The sequence below is a fragment of the Cyrtonyx montezumae genome, unplaced genomic scaffold (genome assembly GCF_038088225.1).
Source record: "Cyrtonyx montezumae isolate F1298 unplaced genomic scaffold, pur_monq_1.0 scaffold_5, whole genome shotgun sequence".
NCBI lineage: Eukaryota > Metazoa > Chordata > Aves > Galliformes > Odontophoridae > Cyrtonyx > Cyrtonyx montezumae.
In genome coordinates, this window is record NW_027072056.1 from 21,511,049 (window position 1) to 21,530,790 (window position 19,742).

At 42.2% G+C, this 19,742-nt stretch overlaps 1 protein-coding gene across 2 annotated transcripts; it reads right to left on the reverse strand.

The window, feature by feature from the left end:
- Positions 1-6,822: 6,822 nt before the first annotated feature.
- MFSD1 (major facilitator superfamily domain containing 1) lies at positions 6,823-18,083 on the reverse strand. Of its 2 annotated transcripts, XM_065747871.1 has the most exons (17): positions 17,969-18,083; positions 17,821-17,873; positions 17,330-17,442; positions 16,998-17,040; positions 16,412-16,479; positions 15,823-15,931; positions 15,313-15,415; positions 14,504-14,602; positions 13,776-13,887; positions 12,890-12,946; positions 12,216-12,372; positions 11,826-11,923; positions 11,424-11,536; positions 10,900-10,947; positions 10,172-10,232; positions 7,728-7,842; positions 6,823-7,471 (listed from the first exon to the last, which is right to left on the reverse strand). In XM_065747871.1, exons 1-17 carry the CDS (start codon positions 17,985-17,987, stop codon positions 7,412-7,414), a joined length of 1,428 nt encoding a protein of 475 aa, XP_065603943.1. In that variant the 5' UTR covers positions 17,988-18,083; the 3' UTR covers positions 6,823-7,411. The 2 variants fall into 2 exon arrangements, with proteins under 2 accessions (XP_065603943.1, XP_065603944.1); XM_065747872.1 differs by lacking the exons at positions 6,823-7,471; positions 7,728-7,842 and adding an exon at positions 8,274-8,853 and having other exon boundaries at positions 17,969-18,081.
- Between the last annotated feature and the right edge of the window lie 1,659 nt (positions 18,084-19,742).

Consider the following 19,742-nt stretch of genomic DNA (forward strand, 5'->3'; position numbering starts at 1 on the left):
ACCCTTTGAGGAAAAAAAATCTTTTTACACAGAAAAAAAAAAAAAAGGAGCTGAGCAAGGAATATCTGTCTTGAGACATGTCCCAGCAGGGACTGAAATGGGCTTTTACATCAGGTCTTTAAACCAACATTCCCATGTAATCCAGACACATCTGACTACATGTAAACTGTTCTCGAAGCCAACCCCAGGGCTCTGTGAGACGCCTCCAGCCCTGGCCAATCCAGCCCAGGCCTTGGCATCACAATACACAGACAGAGAACACGTGCTCAGGTCAAAACTCAATCAATCTTCACACATAGATGCCCCTTAACCACCCCTCTGGGGCATCCTCTACTCCAAGGGGCTCTGCTTACACAAAAAATGCAGCACCTTCATATGCCAAGTATGGAAAAGACATGAAAGCACTTAAATTTGTGCCTCTTAGTCTTCAGGCTCCACGAATGCATTTTAGTTACTGATTACTGGCGTTGGGGCTCCTCAGAGTGAACTTTCCAGTTGTCTCCAGTAAGCTCTCCAGTGTGTATATAAATGAGCTTTAATAGAGACTCACATCAGCAATTTTCTAAGTGTTGCATTAGATCTAGACAGTGTTTTTCGTCTTAAGACAGAAAAATACATATTAATCCACAAGCAAAGCAATGTACTGAGAATTTTAAACATTTCTGTCAGTATCAGAAGGCCATAATACATTCTTTGCTAGGCAAGATACTGAGTCATTTTGGTTCATTTGGAGGCCATTTGCTAACTTTATTAGGCAATATTCAGATGATGGATTTCAAAAGGATATTCACTGTAGAAACAGGCTTTGTTTCTGAAGACAGTAATTAGGTTAACCTCATGAATAAACCCTTTATATCAGCAGCCTGTGCAGAGCAAAAGTAGAAAAATGCAGGAGAAAATGAGAAAGGAAAAATGCAATTTCAAACAAAGGGAAAAAAGTTGAATCTACAATAGCACCCTACATCTCACACTTGAGAAACGTTGCATATATCAATGGAATCACAGGAACACGAAAGCTGTCAAAGACCTCCAAGATCCCCAAGCCAAACACCAACCCAACCATACCCACACGCCCCTCAGCACCACATCCCCACGGTTCTGGAGCACCTCCAGGGATGGTGACCCCATCACAACCTGTGCAGCTGTGCCATTGCCCAGCTGCTCTTCAGGAGAGGAAATTTTTCTTAATATCCAACCTGAACCTCTGATAGAAATGTTGTCAGACTTGATATGCCAAAATGCTGAGCTGCAGCATTATAGAAGTGACTAAAACCTGGAGGCCACCTCAGTGTCACCAAGCAGAAGGGCTCTGCACCACACTGGAGTGACACCTATAGCAAGGAACCACAACTGCTTCATGCATGGTACACACAGAAGTTGTCACCAGAAAGGTGCTCAGGGTAAGAAGGAGTAAGAAGAGCTGACCTCTAGGTCAGCTCCAAAACAAGTCTACAGAAAAAAATCATCAATGGGTTTAGGGCAAGAGTGCAGCCCATGGCTTTGTAACCCAGAAGTTTAAGTAGGACAGTGTGCACAGTGTTTGTTACAGAACTGTGATCAGCATTACTTACCAATGGCCAACCCAACGCACACGTAGCGTGGATGCAAGGACCAAAAAACCTGAGGTCATTTTAAGAGCTATCACAAAGGGTCTTAAAGAAAGAGGTTGTTTTACTCACACATCTATAGGCTTTCCCCTTCAGCAGAACAAAGCTTTATATTTCAGCATTAACAATGAGATATTTTTCCCTTGAGTCAGCTTTAAAATAATGTTGACATTATAGTCAATACATTATATATCACTATATTTATGTCAGAACCTCTTGGCATAAAAATAAATCAATCTAAATGCACAGTTTTTGTATTTAAATGAAGTCTGGCAATACCACATCTTTTCTCCAACTTTCACTCTGCTTCTTGCACGTGTTATCAATCATTTCTGACAGATTCCATACCCTGGGATATCACCTGGAGTCTCCCTAAAAACTATTTAAAGTGAATTTTATATGCAGGGGCTAGAAAACCTGCTTTTAGAAGCTCTATTTATAAGGAACGTCGTTTTTGATAGCTTAAGTTTTATCCCCAACCTCATTCAAGAAGCGTGCATTGCAGGACAGCATGCTTTTAAGTGAGAGGCACTGAGCCCTGCACTGAAGCAACCCCAAGGGCAATGCAGCTGGTTTTGGCCTGGCAGCAGCTGAACTTACCAGGATCAGAGGCCAGAAGAGACTGCCTGGTAACCATGCACAACAATCCAGCCTGGAAGAGGCACCACACAAGTGTTTTAAGAGACAGCTCCCTGGCAGATTTCATCTTGAAGCTGTATCTCTAAGCTGATACGTTTTCAACGGTCCACTATAAAGAAAAAAAATACTTCTAAAAACAAATACAAAATCATATGAAAAATTGTCAAGGCAGTCTGTAAGATACTGACTGGCTCTACGAATAAAGTTGAATTAAAAAGCAGCCTTAAGTCTTCAGTATTAAGTAGGTCAACCAATGTCCCATATGTGACAGTCGGGATTTTCCAGCAGTCTGTGGCAGCCCTAAGAGACCCTTTCCTCCCAGGATCCTTCACTTACCTTAATTTGAGTGGCCAGTTATGTTCAATCCTCATTCCAGCTGACAAGAGAAATGCAGCATGCCAACTCCACTCTGAATTACTGACATCAACAGCTGTTTCATATCTACAGACAGAGCTTGTAAGCTTGTAAACAAGTCAATTAATTAAGACACCACAGTAAAATGGGTTTTAACAGTTTGAGGTCCAACCTGATGTTTATGGATCTGCAGATGCTCTGTAAGAATATACAAATACATTTTTTAAAAGATACCAGAAAGAGCAAAATTGGCACGATTGAAGGAAGCAGGCAACTATTTTCTTCTGTTTGCTGAGAGGCTCCCCCTTCTGCCAGCAGAACAGGAAGATTTCAGTCCTTTCAGGAAGGAGAATGCTGCAGGAAGTCCTGCTCCCAGCCCACAACAGGCTCACACTGGGCTGGGGAAGTGGGCAGCATGCTTCTCCCTTTTCCTGCACATCCAACAGCTGCTCCAGCCAGTTCTCCTCATTTGCACATGGGTATGTGCATGGGAACACTCCTATATAGGATGGCAAAACCCACCTCGTGCAGAATCAAAGGGTTTGGGGGAAAGTAACTACTCAGATGGTCTTGGAGGCTGAGACTCCATGCAGCAGAAACCCTCCTAAACCACTAAGGCTGTGCCACCAAAATGAGCTCTTGATAAATGTGAAATTAGAGGAACTGAGAGCCTCCTGTGATGAGCACACCATATCCTGACTGGGAAAGGTGTCAGCAGTGCTCTCCCTGCCCAAACACACATGCCCACATAAGGCACCACCACTGAGCATGTGGCAGATCTCTACAAAGGACATGATTTAGGTCTTAGACTGTAACATACAGGGACTTCTTTTGACCGTTTCTTCTTTTTCCATCTGTTGATCAGAGGGCTTTTTGGACAGATTTAAAATAACTTAGCTTCACACATGCAGCAGATGACAAGGCAGAAGCCACTTCAGCAAGAGACTTAAATCCACATGATTTTATGCAACTTCACAGGCCTCACAAAACACATCAGATCAGAGTCAAAAGGATTTCTGCTGAAGATGCCAACACTGCCAGTCAAGAGCTCTGATTTGGGGAGGAAGACCAAGGCAGCTGGCAGGAGCACAAACATGTACGTGTAATTTCCTGAAATGCATATTTATGAATGTAGGGGTTGGACTCAAAGATCTCCAGAGGTGCCTTCCAAACAGAACTACACTGTGAATGTGCTTAAATTCATGTACAGGTATAAAACAACAGAGTTGCTTCTATATTATTCTACTCCATTTACCTCTCCTTGCTGAAGGCTATTGGTATTAGCATTTGTCTTTGGAAAACTACCTCCAAAACAGTGTAAATAAGCCACAGAAATGAATCACAGCAGCTGCAGCCTTGAAACAAGACTTTCTGTGGAAATACAGAAAACGTTTCTTGCATATTGATGTTGCAGTGCTGACCTCTAGTGACAAAGCATCCCGGAACAGAGCTGGGACAAACCACACTGCTCACACTTTCCCTCCATTGCATCACGTTCTACACCTTTGGAGGGTGAGCAAACCCCACCAGCAGCGAGCACCAGCACTGGGCAGGGACTCCCAGTTAATACTATGAGTGTGGTATCTCTGATTCATGGCAGGACACGGTGGGGATGCAATGACTGACAATAAACAATCTGACTGGGACACTGACACCTCTATATGGGCATCAGAAACACAAAAAGTGGAAAAGGAATAACCGTACACACCCGAGAAGAAGCAGTGACACAGAACAGAAAGCAAGCTTAAGAAACTGGGTCCTGTTTGCTTTTAACCTCTTCATAATACCCAACTTTGTGGAGTTCAGCCAAAACAAATGTTTTTCCAAATCAACTCTGCAACAGCAGTGGCAGCTTCTCTTAGAAGGGCAGACCAGATGGCCAGGACATGGAAACTACTTCAGCAACCCAACTTTAATATGCTGACACAAGCTGGAGCCCAGATTAAGCATACAAAATAATCTGCCTTATTTTATGAACTTTCTCCCTATTTGAATAAAATTAAATCCAATCTCTTTACTTCAGATCACACCTTAAGAGTTCCAGGCAGTCTCACTGGCCTGCTCTCCATCTGTGCACAGGTGGCACGACTACAGTAACATGAACAAACTCTACTTGGGAATCCAGATTAAGGCATCCAGTCAGTCAAGGCTTCCTCTCCTTTAACTTCCACAGTCTTAGTAGTGAGACAGAGCAGCTGTTGAAACCTCCAATGATAGCTCCTGAAGAAAAAGATAAGTCAGAAAAAGAAAAAAAAAAAACCCATCCCTCAACACCTCTGGGCACTCCACATGAGCAGGAGTAGTGGAGGGATGGATAACCCCATTTAAGTTCTCAACAAGGGACAGCTTCCTCTGAAATTCACCCAAATGATTTTAATAAAATACTGCCACACTTATTACACCTGGGAGAAGAGTGTAAGTTGTCATATTTCTTTTACACTAACTTCTATAAACATCTCCAGACAAGGGTGCACATCCACTGGCAGAGCTCAGTCAGACCACTGCAGCCCAGCAGCAGAGCACAACCTGTAAACAGTATTTGTTAAGAGTTAAGAAAGCCATAACGCACCAACAGCTTCACAGCATCAGGGGTAAAAGCCATGAAAGGAAGCTTTACAGAGAAGAAAAAGGCAAGTCTAGAAAGATAAGCAGATTTCAGCTCAAGCCATTCCAAATCCATTGCAGACAAGACTCAGTTATGGCCAAGTTACAGCCCAGCAGCACATACTCCAGCAGCCCCTCCCCTAACCAAGGCCAGCAGCCCACTGACTGCTAACTGCCGGCCTTATCCCTTCCCCAGTAACCACAACCACGTTTTCACTATCAGAAGGAAACTTCATTTCAGAGTTCAAAAATCCCTTTTCCCATTTTCCATTTGACGGTCAAACCTGAACCTAAAACTATTCATCAGAAGTCTGAAGCACAAACACAGCAGTAAGCATGAAAAAGCAAGGTAAAAAAACCTCAGGCTGAAAATCGTCAAAAAAGGGAAGGCTTGGGAGTTGGGACTTCAGCTAGAGCTTACACCACATGCAGTACTTCAGCAAGATGCTCAGGAGTAAGAGAATTCAGGAACTGAAGAGTTTCAAGAGGATGTTACATTTCTCGTTATCATTTCACATGAAAGATGCTTAACAACAGAATAGTTATCTACGATCAAAACACATCATCCAGAAGCAGAGATCTGTGACTTGTAAATCAGCCAAAGTGAAGGTGAGGAAAAGCAACAGAACAGTATCTCACTCCCTCCCTCTCCAGGAAAGAGAGATGCATCCACTCAACAGCACAGGAACAGGGAAACTTTGCCTCTGGATCCCCCAAAGAGATACTTCCCCAGGAGCTTCCTTAAATAATTCTCAGAGGAAAACAGAAATCACACGTGTTTAAAAATGCATCTTAACTACCACCAATGGTGCAGCATCCATTCAAAGCTTTTATTAAAAAAGACCCAGATTTCACAAGTTTACAAGCAAAAAATCATCCAAACTTGCATCATCTGTTCTCCCAGCTGATAGCATCTGGCACTCTAAGGAGCACAAAAAGCACCAACAGAAGTTATCACAGCTCAGTGTACTGCTTCCCTGCTGCAGTATCCTCAGCATAGCTCAGTCTGTTAGTTTTCTGAGACTGTATGTTGGAATCTTAGTGTTTGAATAAGATTACCTTTGTCTTCCAGGAAGACACTAAGAACTATCTTCAAAAGCAAAACAACCAAACAAAATAGAACCTTAAAACCATGACTTCCAGATCTGTTCAAATTACCTCAGGCAAAACAAATCAAAAACACTATATGGATATGACGTAACATTTTTATTACAGTAAAATACTTCCTCTGCAGTCAACCCAGGTGCAGGACTCTACTGAGCACCGTGGCACACAAAGCTCCCTGAAGTCAGCCAAGAAGAGCTCACTCACCCCGTGCACCTGGTGCTCTACTCTATAGCAGCTCTTTGCTCAGTGCTCAAGAAAGACAGATGCTCTTTAATGTAACATTAGTGTGCAAGAACTTCAGTCCAAATCCATGAGGCTTTATGGTTAACAAAAACAAGAAGAAAAAAAAATACTGGAAATGCACTGTGCAGGAGTTAGCTCTGCTCAGGAACAAGGAACATGCTTTCCACAGGAACAGCGTAACCTTCACAGTGAAATGCAACAACTTCTTCCAGAGTGCAAAACTCAGTTCTTAACTCTTCCCACATTTTTAAGTTGCAACCTCTTAAACAGATCAGTTTCACATTAACCCTGATTTACACGAGGTTAGTGCTAAGCCTATGGATCTAGCATTAAGATCCTGGGGTTGTACTTTTTGAACAGCAGCATTACTGTGTAGTTTAACTTCCCCAGAAATGCTTGCTTGAGCCAAAATAAGAGGCAGTCTTTCCTCATATTTTCTATAAGAAAAATGAAACAGACTGTTTGCAACGTGGTAATAAAGTTGTCCAACTCGAGAGGATAATATTCCACACTTACACCACAACTCATTTCACAGCAACTCGATTACTGTAGGAAAGCTTCTACATTTCAGGCGTTTGCTACTGGCTTGAGCTGCTCACTGAGTACTTAAGGATGGTTTAGCATATAGTTCATATGTTCAAGCGAACAGCCAGACGATTCTTCCTCAGTATCTGTGCATTACTTACTTCAAGGTGCAGAAAGGAACTTACAACACACACTTTGAAAATCAGATCAATGCTTGCAGAAAAACTGTGGCATGTCATTCTGCCTTCGCTGCAATAGTTCTCAGTACTGGAAATAAAGTTTTGTGTACAGGAACATCAGCGTATTTCTGCTCTTGCAAGTGGGGCAAGATGCTATTTCAACACGCTTCTGTGTGCCATTGTCGATAAATAGGAGGAGTAATTGTCTGGTAGCTGCAAAAAAAAATAAAATTCAAGAAACATGCATCATAATAAGTGTGCTCCTCAGCTTATTTGGTCCGACTCATTTCCATTTCCCTCCTTACATTTTTAACTACCACAACTGAAACCACTTCTGAAAACAAACACGCATTCAACACTTTACTCAGAGGTTAAGTCACTGGCTGTTTGGAACAATAAGCCAAGTTCTTAAAACAGACATTTTAGTCTTTATTCATTACTGTTGAGAGCCCTACTTCGTTACTAATACCTGAGCGCCTAGTCTGGAGAGGTATTTATTTCTTAAACTAAAGTCATCATCTTTTGGCTGTAATTTAGCCAAGTCATCTTCATTTTGACGTCTGAGTCTCTCCTGTTCTTCTGCTCTGGAAAAGAAAACTCATTTAAGAGACTTGCACTGAGGAGTGCAAACCCAGCAACTCTTATCTTAAATACAGCAGTTTTATTTCTTACAACTAAAAGTACCTCCAAAGTTTGTAGAAGAATTTGGGGCATTAGATTAAAATAAAGCTGTGAATGGATTACACTTATCCACTGCAAAGAAAGAGAGAGGCTATTTTCTGCAGTTTCCTTTTATTTACCTTGCAAGACCTCAGCAGAAAGAGAAATCTTTTTGTTTTCACAGATTACAACGTGCTCAATGAGCATCTGTAACACAACTTAATATCCCTTTATTAAACAAACGTACTCCTTAAAATATAAGATTACAATACAAAAGCATCAATAGTCAAAAATGCAAATAAAGGACTGCTCAGCAGTCTTTGGAACTAGTAGCAACTTCCTACAAGAGTCAATGTTTGACCAGACCATGGTCAGTCATTTTCCACACAATTATAGGAGGGAAACAGGACTGAACAAAGCTCTGAACATGTTTAGCTTGAAACAGTGGTTTGTATTAAGATAGTGGCAGAGGCAGTAACAGGAACTCAATTCTAAGATCTGGAAGGCGGTGAACCTTATTCCATTACACAAAATGTTGTTAAGAAATCTCCACCCACACCACAGTGGTACAGTACTGTATACAGAAGACACTTTATACTAGGCTTCATTTTGAGATGAGCACATTTGTCCTGGGCTGCAGAGTGCCCTCTCCCATAAGGCAGCTTCAACAGTATAAAAGGCTGTAAACCAATTTGTTTGAGTGTTAAGAGATGATGTGGCATTAGTTAAAAGTGGTTACAAAGCATAAAATTCAACCATTTACTGAAAAATCACCAGCACCAAAACAATCATGCTTTTTTTTTTTTTTACCCCCCACAAGAACTATTGTCCAGTGTTGATCAAACTAAGTAACACTATAATTCTTCAAGTTGACATGATGCTCCCCAGCAAATGCTCCCCACTTCTGGATGATATTTGCTATTCAAATTTCTTTTCTGCAAAAAACATTTCAATAACAATTACTGAAGATGTTGTTCTAAGGCACTGTATAACCCACACCATACTCCAAGACAAAGCCACCTCTCACAGTGAATGCTGACAGGTTACACACACAGTCCAGGCAGGCTGAAAAGCAGCTCCATTTGGACACAGATTTCCTCTGGGTTAGAGGTAGTTTTTCATCATTGTTCTATTTGTTTTAATAACTGGCTGTTTTGGCTCAAAGTGACACTCATCCCAACTAAACTTGCCTGCTCACCAGGTCTGCTGAGGTTTTGATTTCCTTGTTTTCCTCATGACTGATGTACCCCATGAAATAGGAGGGCAATCAAGACAACATTACATTCCATCACAAGTCATTTAGCAGGATTTTGTTGATAGGTTGGGGTTTCATTAATTTACTTTTAAATTAAGTGTAGACTACTTAATTATACGATTATTTTAGAGAAAACAATGAAGTCACACATTTTATGTGTTTCATTATCAGGGTATTTATCTGCAAAGATCTCATTTTGCACTCTACCACTTCCTGAAGGGGGGTTGTGGTGAGGAGGGGGTAGGCCTCTTCTCCCTGATAAGTAATGACAGGACGAGAGGGAATGGCCACAAGTTGCGCCAGGGAAGATTTAGATTAGACCTCAGGAAGCATTTCTTTTCTGAAAGAGTGGTCAGGCACTGGAATGGCCTGCCTAGGGAGGTGGTTGAGGCACCATCCCTAGTGCTGTTCAAGAAGCGTTTAGATGAGGTGCTAAAGGACTTAATTTAGTAGTTGGGTAGAGATAGTGATAGGAGGATGGTTGGACTAGATGATCTTATAGGTCCTTTCCAACCTTATGAACTTATGAACTTATGAACTCATACGCATGCTGCAATTTGCACAGTACCTGCAAGTGAAATGCTTTTACCTACAAGCAGGTAAAGCATTCCAACATGACACACAAACAGACTTTAGAAACCCGAAGGGATCCCATTTTTAACCCTCATACACCACACTAAGAGTGCACTTTGTATAGTAAGCAATGCAAACTTCTTAAAACTACACTCCAATTCAGTTGAGTTGGAAGGTGACTGAAATTCTTTAAGAGAAATCATAAGGAGTGCCAGGACAAAAGACACACTTAACTGTGACTTTCTCTACTCACAGGAGGAAGGAATAAGAAATCTTACTGCTATCTCGTATGAAAGAAAGTAACTTTCAAAACACAAAGCTTTTCTGTTTGTAGTTTCTCTTGTAGGTCTGCTACATTCAGACAGCAATCTAATCAACTGCTTAAGGTTAAGCATTTTCTAAAGGACACTATTTTTTATACTTACTCATCTGCAGCTACTTTTTGCAGCTTTTCCCTTTTCTTTGCTGACCAGTTAAGATCACCACCTGCAACAGAAAGAACACTTACTATGAAACTTCCAAAACTGACATCATATCTCATTACTTGAGGAAAGAGAACAGTGGTTTTACAAAAAGAGAAATTGATATCAAGAAAAAAAAGCAACTTCCTCACAATCACACGAGCAAGCAAAATCAGGAACCACACTAAGATCTCAAACGTGACCCATGTTTTTGCTGAGCAACAAAGAAATTTAACCACAACTCATCACAACACCCTGTAAGATTAGAGGAAGTGAAAGCAACTTGGAATTAAACAAATGTTCTCCTCTAGATCTTTCAGGAAGAAGTTGAGGAAGTAAACACTGCTATTTGATGGCAAGCATAATGCAGGTACATACAATCAAGTGTGTTATGCATAAGCAGTTTAGAAACAGCTATTTTAAAATATCATATATGTTTGTTCAACTTAACTGAAGAGGAAGGTACTCTGTCCTGCTAATTGGATTTAACATCATAGCAAGGCCCAGTGAATTACACATTACAGCATCAAGGAAAAACATGAGGGCAAGCCCTAAAAGGTACCACCAAATCCATGTACTGCACCATGGACACCCACCTCTACTCCACTACCTGTAAGCAGCTCAGCATAGTAACTGCAAGAATCACAGTGAAAGTGCAACAATCAGGAAAAGCTAAAAACCACCTGACTTACCTGTTAGGTGATTCACAAAATACAGCATGACTACAGCTACCAGAGACACTAACAAAAAAATAAGAGATTGAACTGTCAGTACATTTACCACACTGACACAAAACCAGCTTAACATCCACCAGCAACAACTAAGAGTTCTTGTGACAGTTGTAATTGTTACCAGCAGCATCTCTATCAGTTTCAAGAACTCCACTATGCTCACAAGTAGCATGGTAAACTCATATAAATAAAATAAGGACCCTCACATAAACAGCCCTGAAGAATCTAACTCACCAACGCTTCCACTCATGCTCCAATTTTACCAAACATTCCAACCATTGACACTAAGCTGCTTCAGGAAAAGAACAACTGAACACACATCACCAGTTGCTGGTTACTGTCAGCACTGCCTCAGATGAAACATCTATAAATGTCTATCCAACTGCACAGCAAGAAAGCAGTTACTGGCATTTTACAGGAATCACTGAGTCAAGAAGAGCTTCCTCAACATACAGAGCATTATTTTCAGTGTTTTTGCTACTTACAGGAAACACAAGCACTGAAGAAGACTTCGAGAAACAGGTATCCTCTCGTGTCCAGAATCATCCCAGCTGCTATAGCAATAACTGCCAGGCCAAGATTCTGGATAGACTGCATACTAACACAAACAAAGGATTACTACGACTGTGCAGAAACTTTTTAAAGAACAAACAATATTTTCTTGCACAATAAGATTAATTTCTCCCCATATTCTAAATGGCAGTCATTAATCTGCACTTTTGCAGACATCAGTGTGCATCTGCAGCAACATCACATACATATCCTGAAACTACAGGAGACTTCCCCCTAGAAATAGTAACCATTAACTCATTACAACTGCTTAATATCAAGTGGTTCTACAGCAGGAGGATGTAGGCCAGCACAAACAGACAGATGGAAGTACTCACAAGCCATAAGCTGTCCCCAGCTGATGTTCTGGAACAACAAAGGCCACCATGGGCCACAGGGCACAGGCAAGCAAGGAGTAAGCCACTCCTAGTAAGCACTGAGAAATAAATGAGTAGAAAGTTGTTGGATGAGTGTGTTTTTGCTATAAAGTCCTAATCTGTGAACTTTAGGCCACAGCTCACATCAGTTCAGCCTGTGTTATGATGTACTCCCTTATCATCACCTTCAGATTTAAATTCATTTGCATGCTGTATATCCTTTTGAAATCAGGAACATTAAAATAAGTTTTAAGACTACCTAAGCAGTCAGAAGACAAGGGTAAACTTTATGCAGAATAATTCATCAGCAGCTCAACCTCTTACTTTGTCATATTTAGATATCAAGGTTACCATTGCAATCCAAGGGTTCCAGAAAGTAAAAGCCAACATAATATGAGAAGCAAGCGTCGTTATTACAGCACATAAAACCCAGATGATATTCTTTCCAATTTTATCCACCAGGATTCCAAAGACAGGGGACATGGGTGCTGATATAATGTACACAACACTGCAGAGGAGTAAAACACAAGGATTTCTTTTGCAATTTGTGAAACCAAAAAAATTACATTTAATAAAAGATTCCAAAACTCAAAATTACCAAAGTGTCTGAAGACATGGAAGTATCATCCGAGATCATAAGCAATGTGCTTAGAGCTCCTGGAATCATTGGCCAATGTTTTTCTGTATTTTTCAGTGTGTTTTCTGTATTGCCACACTGCCAATTCATGGTCAAACAAGGAAAATGTAGTTTATTTAGTGTTGTCGCCAACTCAAAAGGGAATTGCCAGATACCACAATAAAACCCTTCAGACAGAATCTTTTCTTTCAGATAAACATCTTTCCCTCCATTGGAACATCTAAGAAAGTATAACCTTCCACTTAGACCTCATGCTATATGAGCCCTATCCACTGAATTGCAAACTGCTTACATCAGTGGATCTCTAACAGTCAGAATCCACAGATACTTATTTAACCCTTAAATCACAGCAGTGGGGCATTTACTCGTTAAACCAACTGAAATATACCTGTTAATTGCACTTGCTTCTTGAGATGAGAATCGGAATTTTTCAATAAAGAAAACCCTACAGATAAAAAAAAAGCACAAGTTCAGAAGTAGGCAAATGTGAATATGAATAAAGTAAAAGGAAAAACTAAGCTAGACCACATAATACAAAAACTAGTTTACATCTTACTTGTAAATACAGCATTAACTAGCAAACATCCCAAAGCAGATCCACCACTAGCAAGCAGTTAAGTGTTCACAGATTTTTGCCAAAGGAGCATTCAAACCACATTTTGAAGGAAACATACAAAATACATAACTAACATCTAAAGTAGTCACAAGAGATTATTAACGAGGTTTGGATTACATGCAGAAAGTGGAAAAAAATGTTATCTACATTATTTAGAGAGATTTTAACAGTCAATTTCAAACTCTCATCTCACAACGTAAAGCATGCACGGAGCTCACAAGGTTGGTTCCTAATCCCAAGTACATTAGAAATCTATTTGATTGACTCATTAGAACAAGATGCATGGTGTAGAAGAAAACTACACAGGAATTCAAGTTTCACCTTCATACATAAAACTCAGTAATATAAGAGCTTCAGTCCAACGCTGTAACTATATTTGAGCCCCACCTCACAGTCAGTGAGTACTGGAGGAATTCTGTACTACAGCTGTTCACAGCTTTCTGCACAAAATCTCACACTTTAGATCAATATAAAGTTTTAATCTCAGAACGGAACGTTTGATGCCTTCAAGTTCTGACAACTCAGCCTATGCTAAGGAACACGATTTAACACAAATCTCAGCAGAAAAGAAAAAATCACATCACAGTAAATCACATCACAGCTAGTTCATCCTTGGCCAAATGCAAAGAGAAAAAGCTTTGTTACGTGAGACACTTACTTTCCAAGTCCAATGAAAGGAAAAACCGCAGCATAATAGCAGACACAGATTACAAATATAAGCCACAGTGACAAAGAGAAGTTCTTCACATCAGTCAGTTTGATCACTTCACCTGGAGTGGCAGCAAGAGAACATTGTTTCAGCCATCACAAATATACCTGAAATTCATCCACACTGAATAAATGTTAGGGAGATCAAGAGTCACTGCTGAGCCACTATCTACACTCTTACATGAAGTTTGCACAGTGAGCATCAGCCCAGAATATACAAGTCCTAGATCAACAGTGCCAAAGTCAAGAACAAACTCATCATCTCCCATGCTAAGAACTTACACATAAGTTCTCAAAAGCTTCTGAAAGTCTTGTACAGAACTGAATTAAATACAAACCATTTTCTTTCAAGGAAATGTTTGACCTGCTTGTGAAACAGAGCCTGAAACTTCATGTTATATGTTTTAATGTGTTCTCATTCTTTTTTTTTTTTTAAACTGGTCTAAGTTCTCCCACACAAAAAAACTCATAACACCACAAGGAGAACAGCTGCATGTTTTTGCACACCTATTAAAGGAAATAAAACAAATTCCAACAGAACAGAGTTCTAGTGGCAAAGCACAGACCAAAGAGACGTGAACTGGAAGGCTCATGAGCCTCCTCCACAAGCTCAGTAAATAAGGCATTGAGGAACTGGAATGATCTGCTCCACAAGGCACGCTTACACACACCACTCACCTGTTTTTCCCTGCTCTTTACAAAGGAGCTTCTCTGCTCTCCTGTCCAGATAAGCAAGGATTAGTGCAGAGGCCAGAGAGAAGAGACACGTTATTCCCCCTGCAAGAGGGTAACATGACACATTTAGATATAGACCAAGCAGTAATCTGACTTTTAGATGCACTTCTGGTGTAGTGTACTTTTACACATCCAATGCAAATTCAGTCAATTTAACTCTACTTCAAGTACAAGACTCAAACTGTACAACAGGGAGAAAGTGTGAGCACTGAGGCCTACCAGATGAGACACCTGCCTTCATCTGCAGTACTAACACAATTCTATTAAGTCTGCAAGTATTACCATCGCTCCCACTCAACACAGCTGAGCTGCTATCTGTACCTTGCAATAAGAGAAACAAAGCCAAGGCCCTGCTACCAACACCGAGGTGTTAACCTCCATACTCTGAAGGAAAGGAACACTGCTCCTGCAGCTGCAATTTCACTGCTGCACAACAGGGAGCAGCTACACATGAGCTCTGACATATGTCCTTCAGAAACATTTCTCAAGTCTGTCCTTTACTCAAAGTACATTAAGTATTTCATAGCTATAAGACACATACTTGAATTTGGCAACCAAGAGATCACACAGCATTTCATAGTAGGCATACACTCTGCATAAGCACACTACTAGCTACTGATACAAAAAGCAGTCAAACTGCTCCTCCCAGTCCCAACTCCATCTTTCCCACCTTTCAGATAGCAAGAATTCATTAACACATAAACAGTGCTTGAATTCAGAAACCTAAAATGCCACTGACAAATATTACAAACCTATCAGGAGAGTTAATCCAAGAGTAGTGTGACCAGAATGCCCCAGAAGATCTCGAACTCGCGAGTACACCCATCCCATGATGTTCATGTTCACTGTGCTCCCCTAGGCAGAAGAAACTTACGTGAAGAAAAATGTTTTTCACAGTTACCTGAATCCACAGCACCGAGGCTGTTAGGAGAGCCCTAACAGGAAAGGTACATCTCCACTCACTGCACTCACAATGACTCTACAAACCAAACAGCACAGCCAAGAGGCAGCCAGGCAGCTGTCACTGTCCCACTCAGTAACTGATGCTAGCAACAACACAGGCCTTCTGAAGCCATTTGGCAGGTTATAAGTTACCTTACTAACTCATTTCCCTTTGTATTCACCCTTTATCTACCAACCACATTTTAAATTCACCTCCCACATCCATTTTTACCTAAGATTTCTGAGGAAGTGTTAGAAATGCTGGGTTTTTTTACACGCCTTAAAGCCTATGAATTAAAGCTATACAGTTTTAAACTTACAATTCTAGCCATGCTCAGCTGTAATCCAAACACGAGATTTAACTCCTTGCCTTTAAACCAGCTGACTGCATATGTGTTTTGTGCCACTGCTAAGGATTCTCCACCTATCCTAAAAAAAAGAAAGAAGGTACCAAGCAATACATTAACTGCAACAGGCAAGTAACAAGAAAGCATCCCACTACTTGATGGTAGTACCAAGTTGAGAGTATTTCAGATTAATTCCTAGGAACAGGTAAATCTAATGCAAACATACAAAGAAAATGAAGTCCTATAGACATGATTCAGGTAAGAATTGCAGTGTCTTAGGCATTAAGAGTACAAGGTATCTTAAGTACTCTAGGAACTGTTATAATTGTCTTAACATAAGCAAAGCAGGTGGGCAGCAGCTTCTCATTTATCTTTTGCATAGGTAAAAACATTGAAGAACCACGCAGTATAGCTGCTGAGCAGTCTTACAATTTCTGAATTCAACAGACAGCTTTTCCCAATTAAAAATAACAGCTAAGGAGCTCTATTTATTTTCTAATTTTACATAAAAATGGGAACCTGACTAAAGATTTTTGCACATCTCAGCTTCAGAGGTGCTTACCCAAATATAAATCTGCCCACTTCCATCAGCCAAAAAGCATTAAGCAGCGCTCCCAAGGCAAAAACCACCTGTCAGAAGAGCATTTAAGAAAAACTATCATTTCTTAGTTGGAGTAGGAAACAAACTAGAACCATCTGAAAGCAGAAGCAAAAATTATTTTCCCCTCACAGACCTTAAAAATAACCTTTATATTCTCTTCCCACTCTTAACTTTTTAATTTGCTCCTCCCTTACGTATTACCCTGCTATCTACACAGAATCCAGCCTGATTCATCCCAAACTGCACTCAGCAAGCACCTCCAGAAGCTTTCCCTTCCACTGGTACTCTACCTGAATATACCCAGAGTAGTTTCACACTAAACAGATAAAATGCTTCATTCCTTTCTATTCTCATTTCACTCATCATTCATAGCCCTCTGTCTCCAGGTACCCCCATACAATTCAGACTCCTATTTCAATTCCCTTCACCTGCATACTCCTACCCAAAACATACACTACAATCATAAAAGCCTTTTGAGCTTTCTTCCCCATCTCACTCCCAGCAGAGCTGCTACAGATAGCATTGTCAGCCTCTCATTTGCACTTACCTGCCCAACACAAACAAAGATGCTGAATATTACAGTGCCCAACCTGTAAGAAAACAGCTTCATGAGATATTGCTTTTCTCTGTACAATATTGAATGTACAGCAAACCAAAAGGGGGAGCTGATATCCAATGGAAGTCCTCAGTAAGAAATGCCACAACTTGACAGCTACATTAAAAAGATGGCGCAGATAAGTATTTTTGAAGCTACTTTACTGAAAAAATGTGGCTGTGCCAGTGGAAAGTGTAGAAAAAACTATGGTACTGAGTGCACAATTCCATATACAATTAATTCTACCAATCACCAAATGTGGAAAAGGGTAAGACCACACTCACCGTATTCCAAACACTCTGTCTATTAGGAAGCCTCCAAAGAAGCAAAGAACCACATTGGGCCAGGAATACCAGGCATAGAGCGCCATGAACTGTGCTGTGTTCACCTTCATATCCTAGAGAAGGAAATTTGAAGGAAACAAAAAGAACTTTTAAGTTAATTTCGAGGACACAGAATAAGCACCCAAGAAGTGCCTAGAAATAAGCACGCTTTCCAATCAGAAATCACAGGGAGCAATTCTACGACTGCAACCCACAGGAAACTGACGTTTTAGGACAAATCAATCCATACCACTTTAACGCAACAGGTGGGGTTGTCTCGGGGGCACACATCGCACCACTGTCCTCAGCGCACCGCACCAACAGAATCGTGGCAAAGCCCGGCCCTAAACACACAAGGCAGCCTCGCTCCGGGCAGGGCCGCCCTCTCGAGCACAGAACCCTCTCCCCATACCCGACCCAGCCCACGCACGGACCCCCGGGCAGCGACTCACCCCCTGAACCTGCGTCTGGAGCGCCGCCGGGTTGTCGTAGCAGAAGCAGCTGCCTGCAAGGAGAAGGGGAAGGGGAACTCAGGGCACCGCGCACCCCGTGGCCTCTCCTCACGGAGGCCCCGGGACCTCCACCACCGCCGCCACGCACCGAAGCCGAGGAAGCACATGAGCGCGAGGACGAGCAGGCGGTGCGGGAGGCGCCGCGGGTCGCACGCGGCGGGCAGGGCGCGGGAGGGACCCGCGGAACCGCCATCGCCGCCGTTGGGTCCCAGCAGAGCCCGCTCCTCCTCCGCCATGGCTCCGCTGTCACCCGGGCGAAGCCACGTGACTGCGCGTCACGTGAGCGGCGCGTCACGTGAGCAGCCGGATCGCAGTGCGCCGCGGCTGCCATGGCAACGGGCGGTCCCTGCGCAAGAGGAAAGCGGTTTTTTGGGGCGAAATTCGGCCTAAAACGCGGCCCTGAGACGGGAACTTTCAACTGCCGAGCACTCGACAGTGTAGCTTGTGAAGCTCCTGCCTCTCCTGGGGGACAGGGGAAGAAGTAACACGTCCCTTTCAGCATAGAATCACAAGGTTGGAAAGGACCCACTAGATCGGCGTGTCCATCCCAGCAACGACAAGATGAGCGCACCCTTGGAAGGACATCATTCCCGCTCCTGACACACGGGCAGCCCGCTTCTCCACGCACAGGTGTTTTAATGGCAGGCCGGCATACGGGCACCACGCTCAGCTGCCACGCGTGACCTCACCCACTGCGAACCCTGAGGTCCCTTTATTCCAGTGCTCCGCCGATCAAAATAAACCTTCAGGACACACTGTGAAGCGCTCACATCTCACTCACTGCGCACCTCGTAACGTGTGCCGTCCCACGAGCTCAATGTCGTTGGCCGCTGGAGGGAGTTGGAGGGCAGTGCGTGGGCTGCAGGGCCTCGGGGAACGGCGGACGGTTCATCAACGCAGAGAGAGAACTTTGGGCAGCAAAAATGTATCTAGTGAAAACGTGCACAGGACGAGAATGTCCTCTTGTTCCCAGCTCACAAGCTCCGTTATTTCGGGAGGCTGACACCACGTCACTCAGCACTTTTTCAGTCCTCTCTGATCCATGGAAAAAGATCTTTGGTTGTGTACACACTCCAGGACACAAGCGTGGCTGTTGTGAAAGCCTGAAGTTCCCAAATTGCTCTCTCACTGTGACTTTCATACAGAAAATGAGAAAAACCTCTGGAGACCACAGGACCCCTCACCAGAGGGAACAACTGGAGCTCCAGCTGCGCTGATCAGCAAGCACAGAGCCAGAACCAACAGAACCAGCTTCCCTGGGGTCATGGCTGCTTCCCCGAGACCTCCTGCCCCATTCTGAGCATCCTGTGAGCCACAGGAATGTCTGAGACATGGCAGTGTTGGCCAAGAAAACTCTCACAAGTAACAAATGAGCTGTACTGTCTATTCTGTAAAATGGTGGACACTGATTCGAGGCTGATGTACCCCACAAAATTAAATGTAGAGAGTCTGTAGAGTGACAGAATATTATCACCAAAAAGATACAGATTTCCCTGTTAATATTTTTAAATGTTGCTTCATAAGTCACAAATTAATAGAGGGAAGTATTAATTAAAGCTGAAGAGGGGCAACCAACACACATACAAAGGTGCCACTGTAATGCTTTGTTGTTGTCATGAGTAGGAATATTTTGATCCCATGTTTAAACTGTCACACTGTTACACCAACATCAACCCAGTGTGTGTCTCAAGGGCTGTGACATGGTACCAGCACTCTGACTGCAAGGTTCATGATCAATTTTATCACCAGGGATATCCAGGAGAAGATCTAGAAAAACATATTATCCTTGAAGTTTCAAAAAGTATCTCTAGCCCATAACCAAAGCAATAGGCAAAAACTCCTACCAAGTAACTGCAATTGGT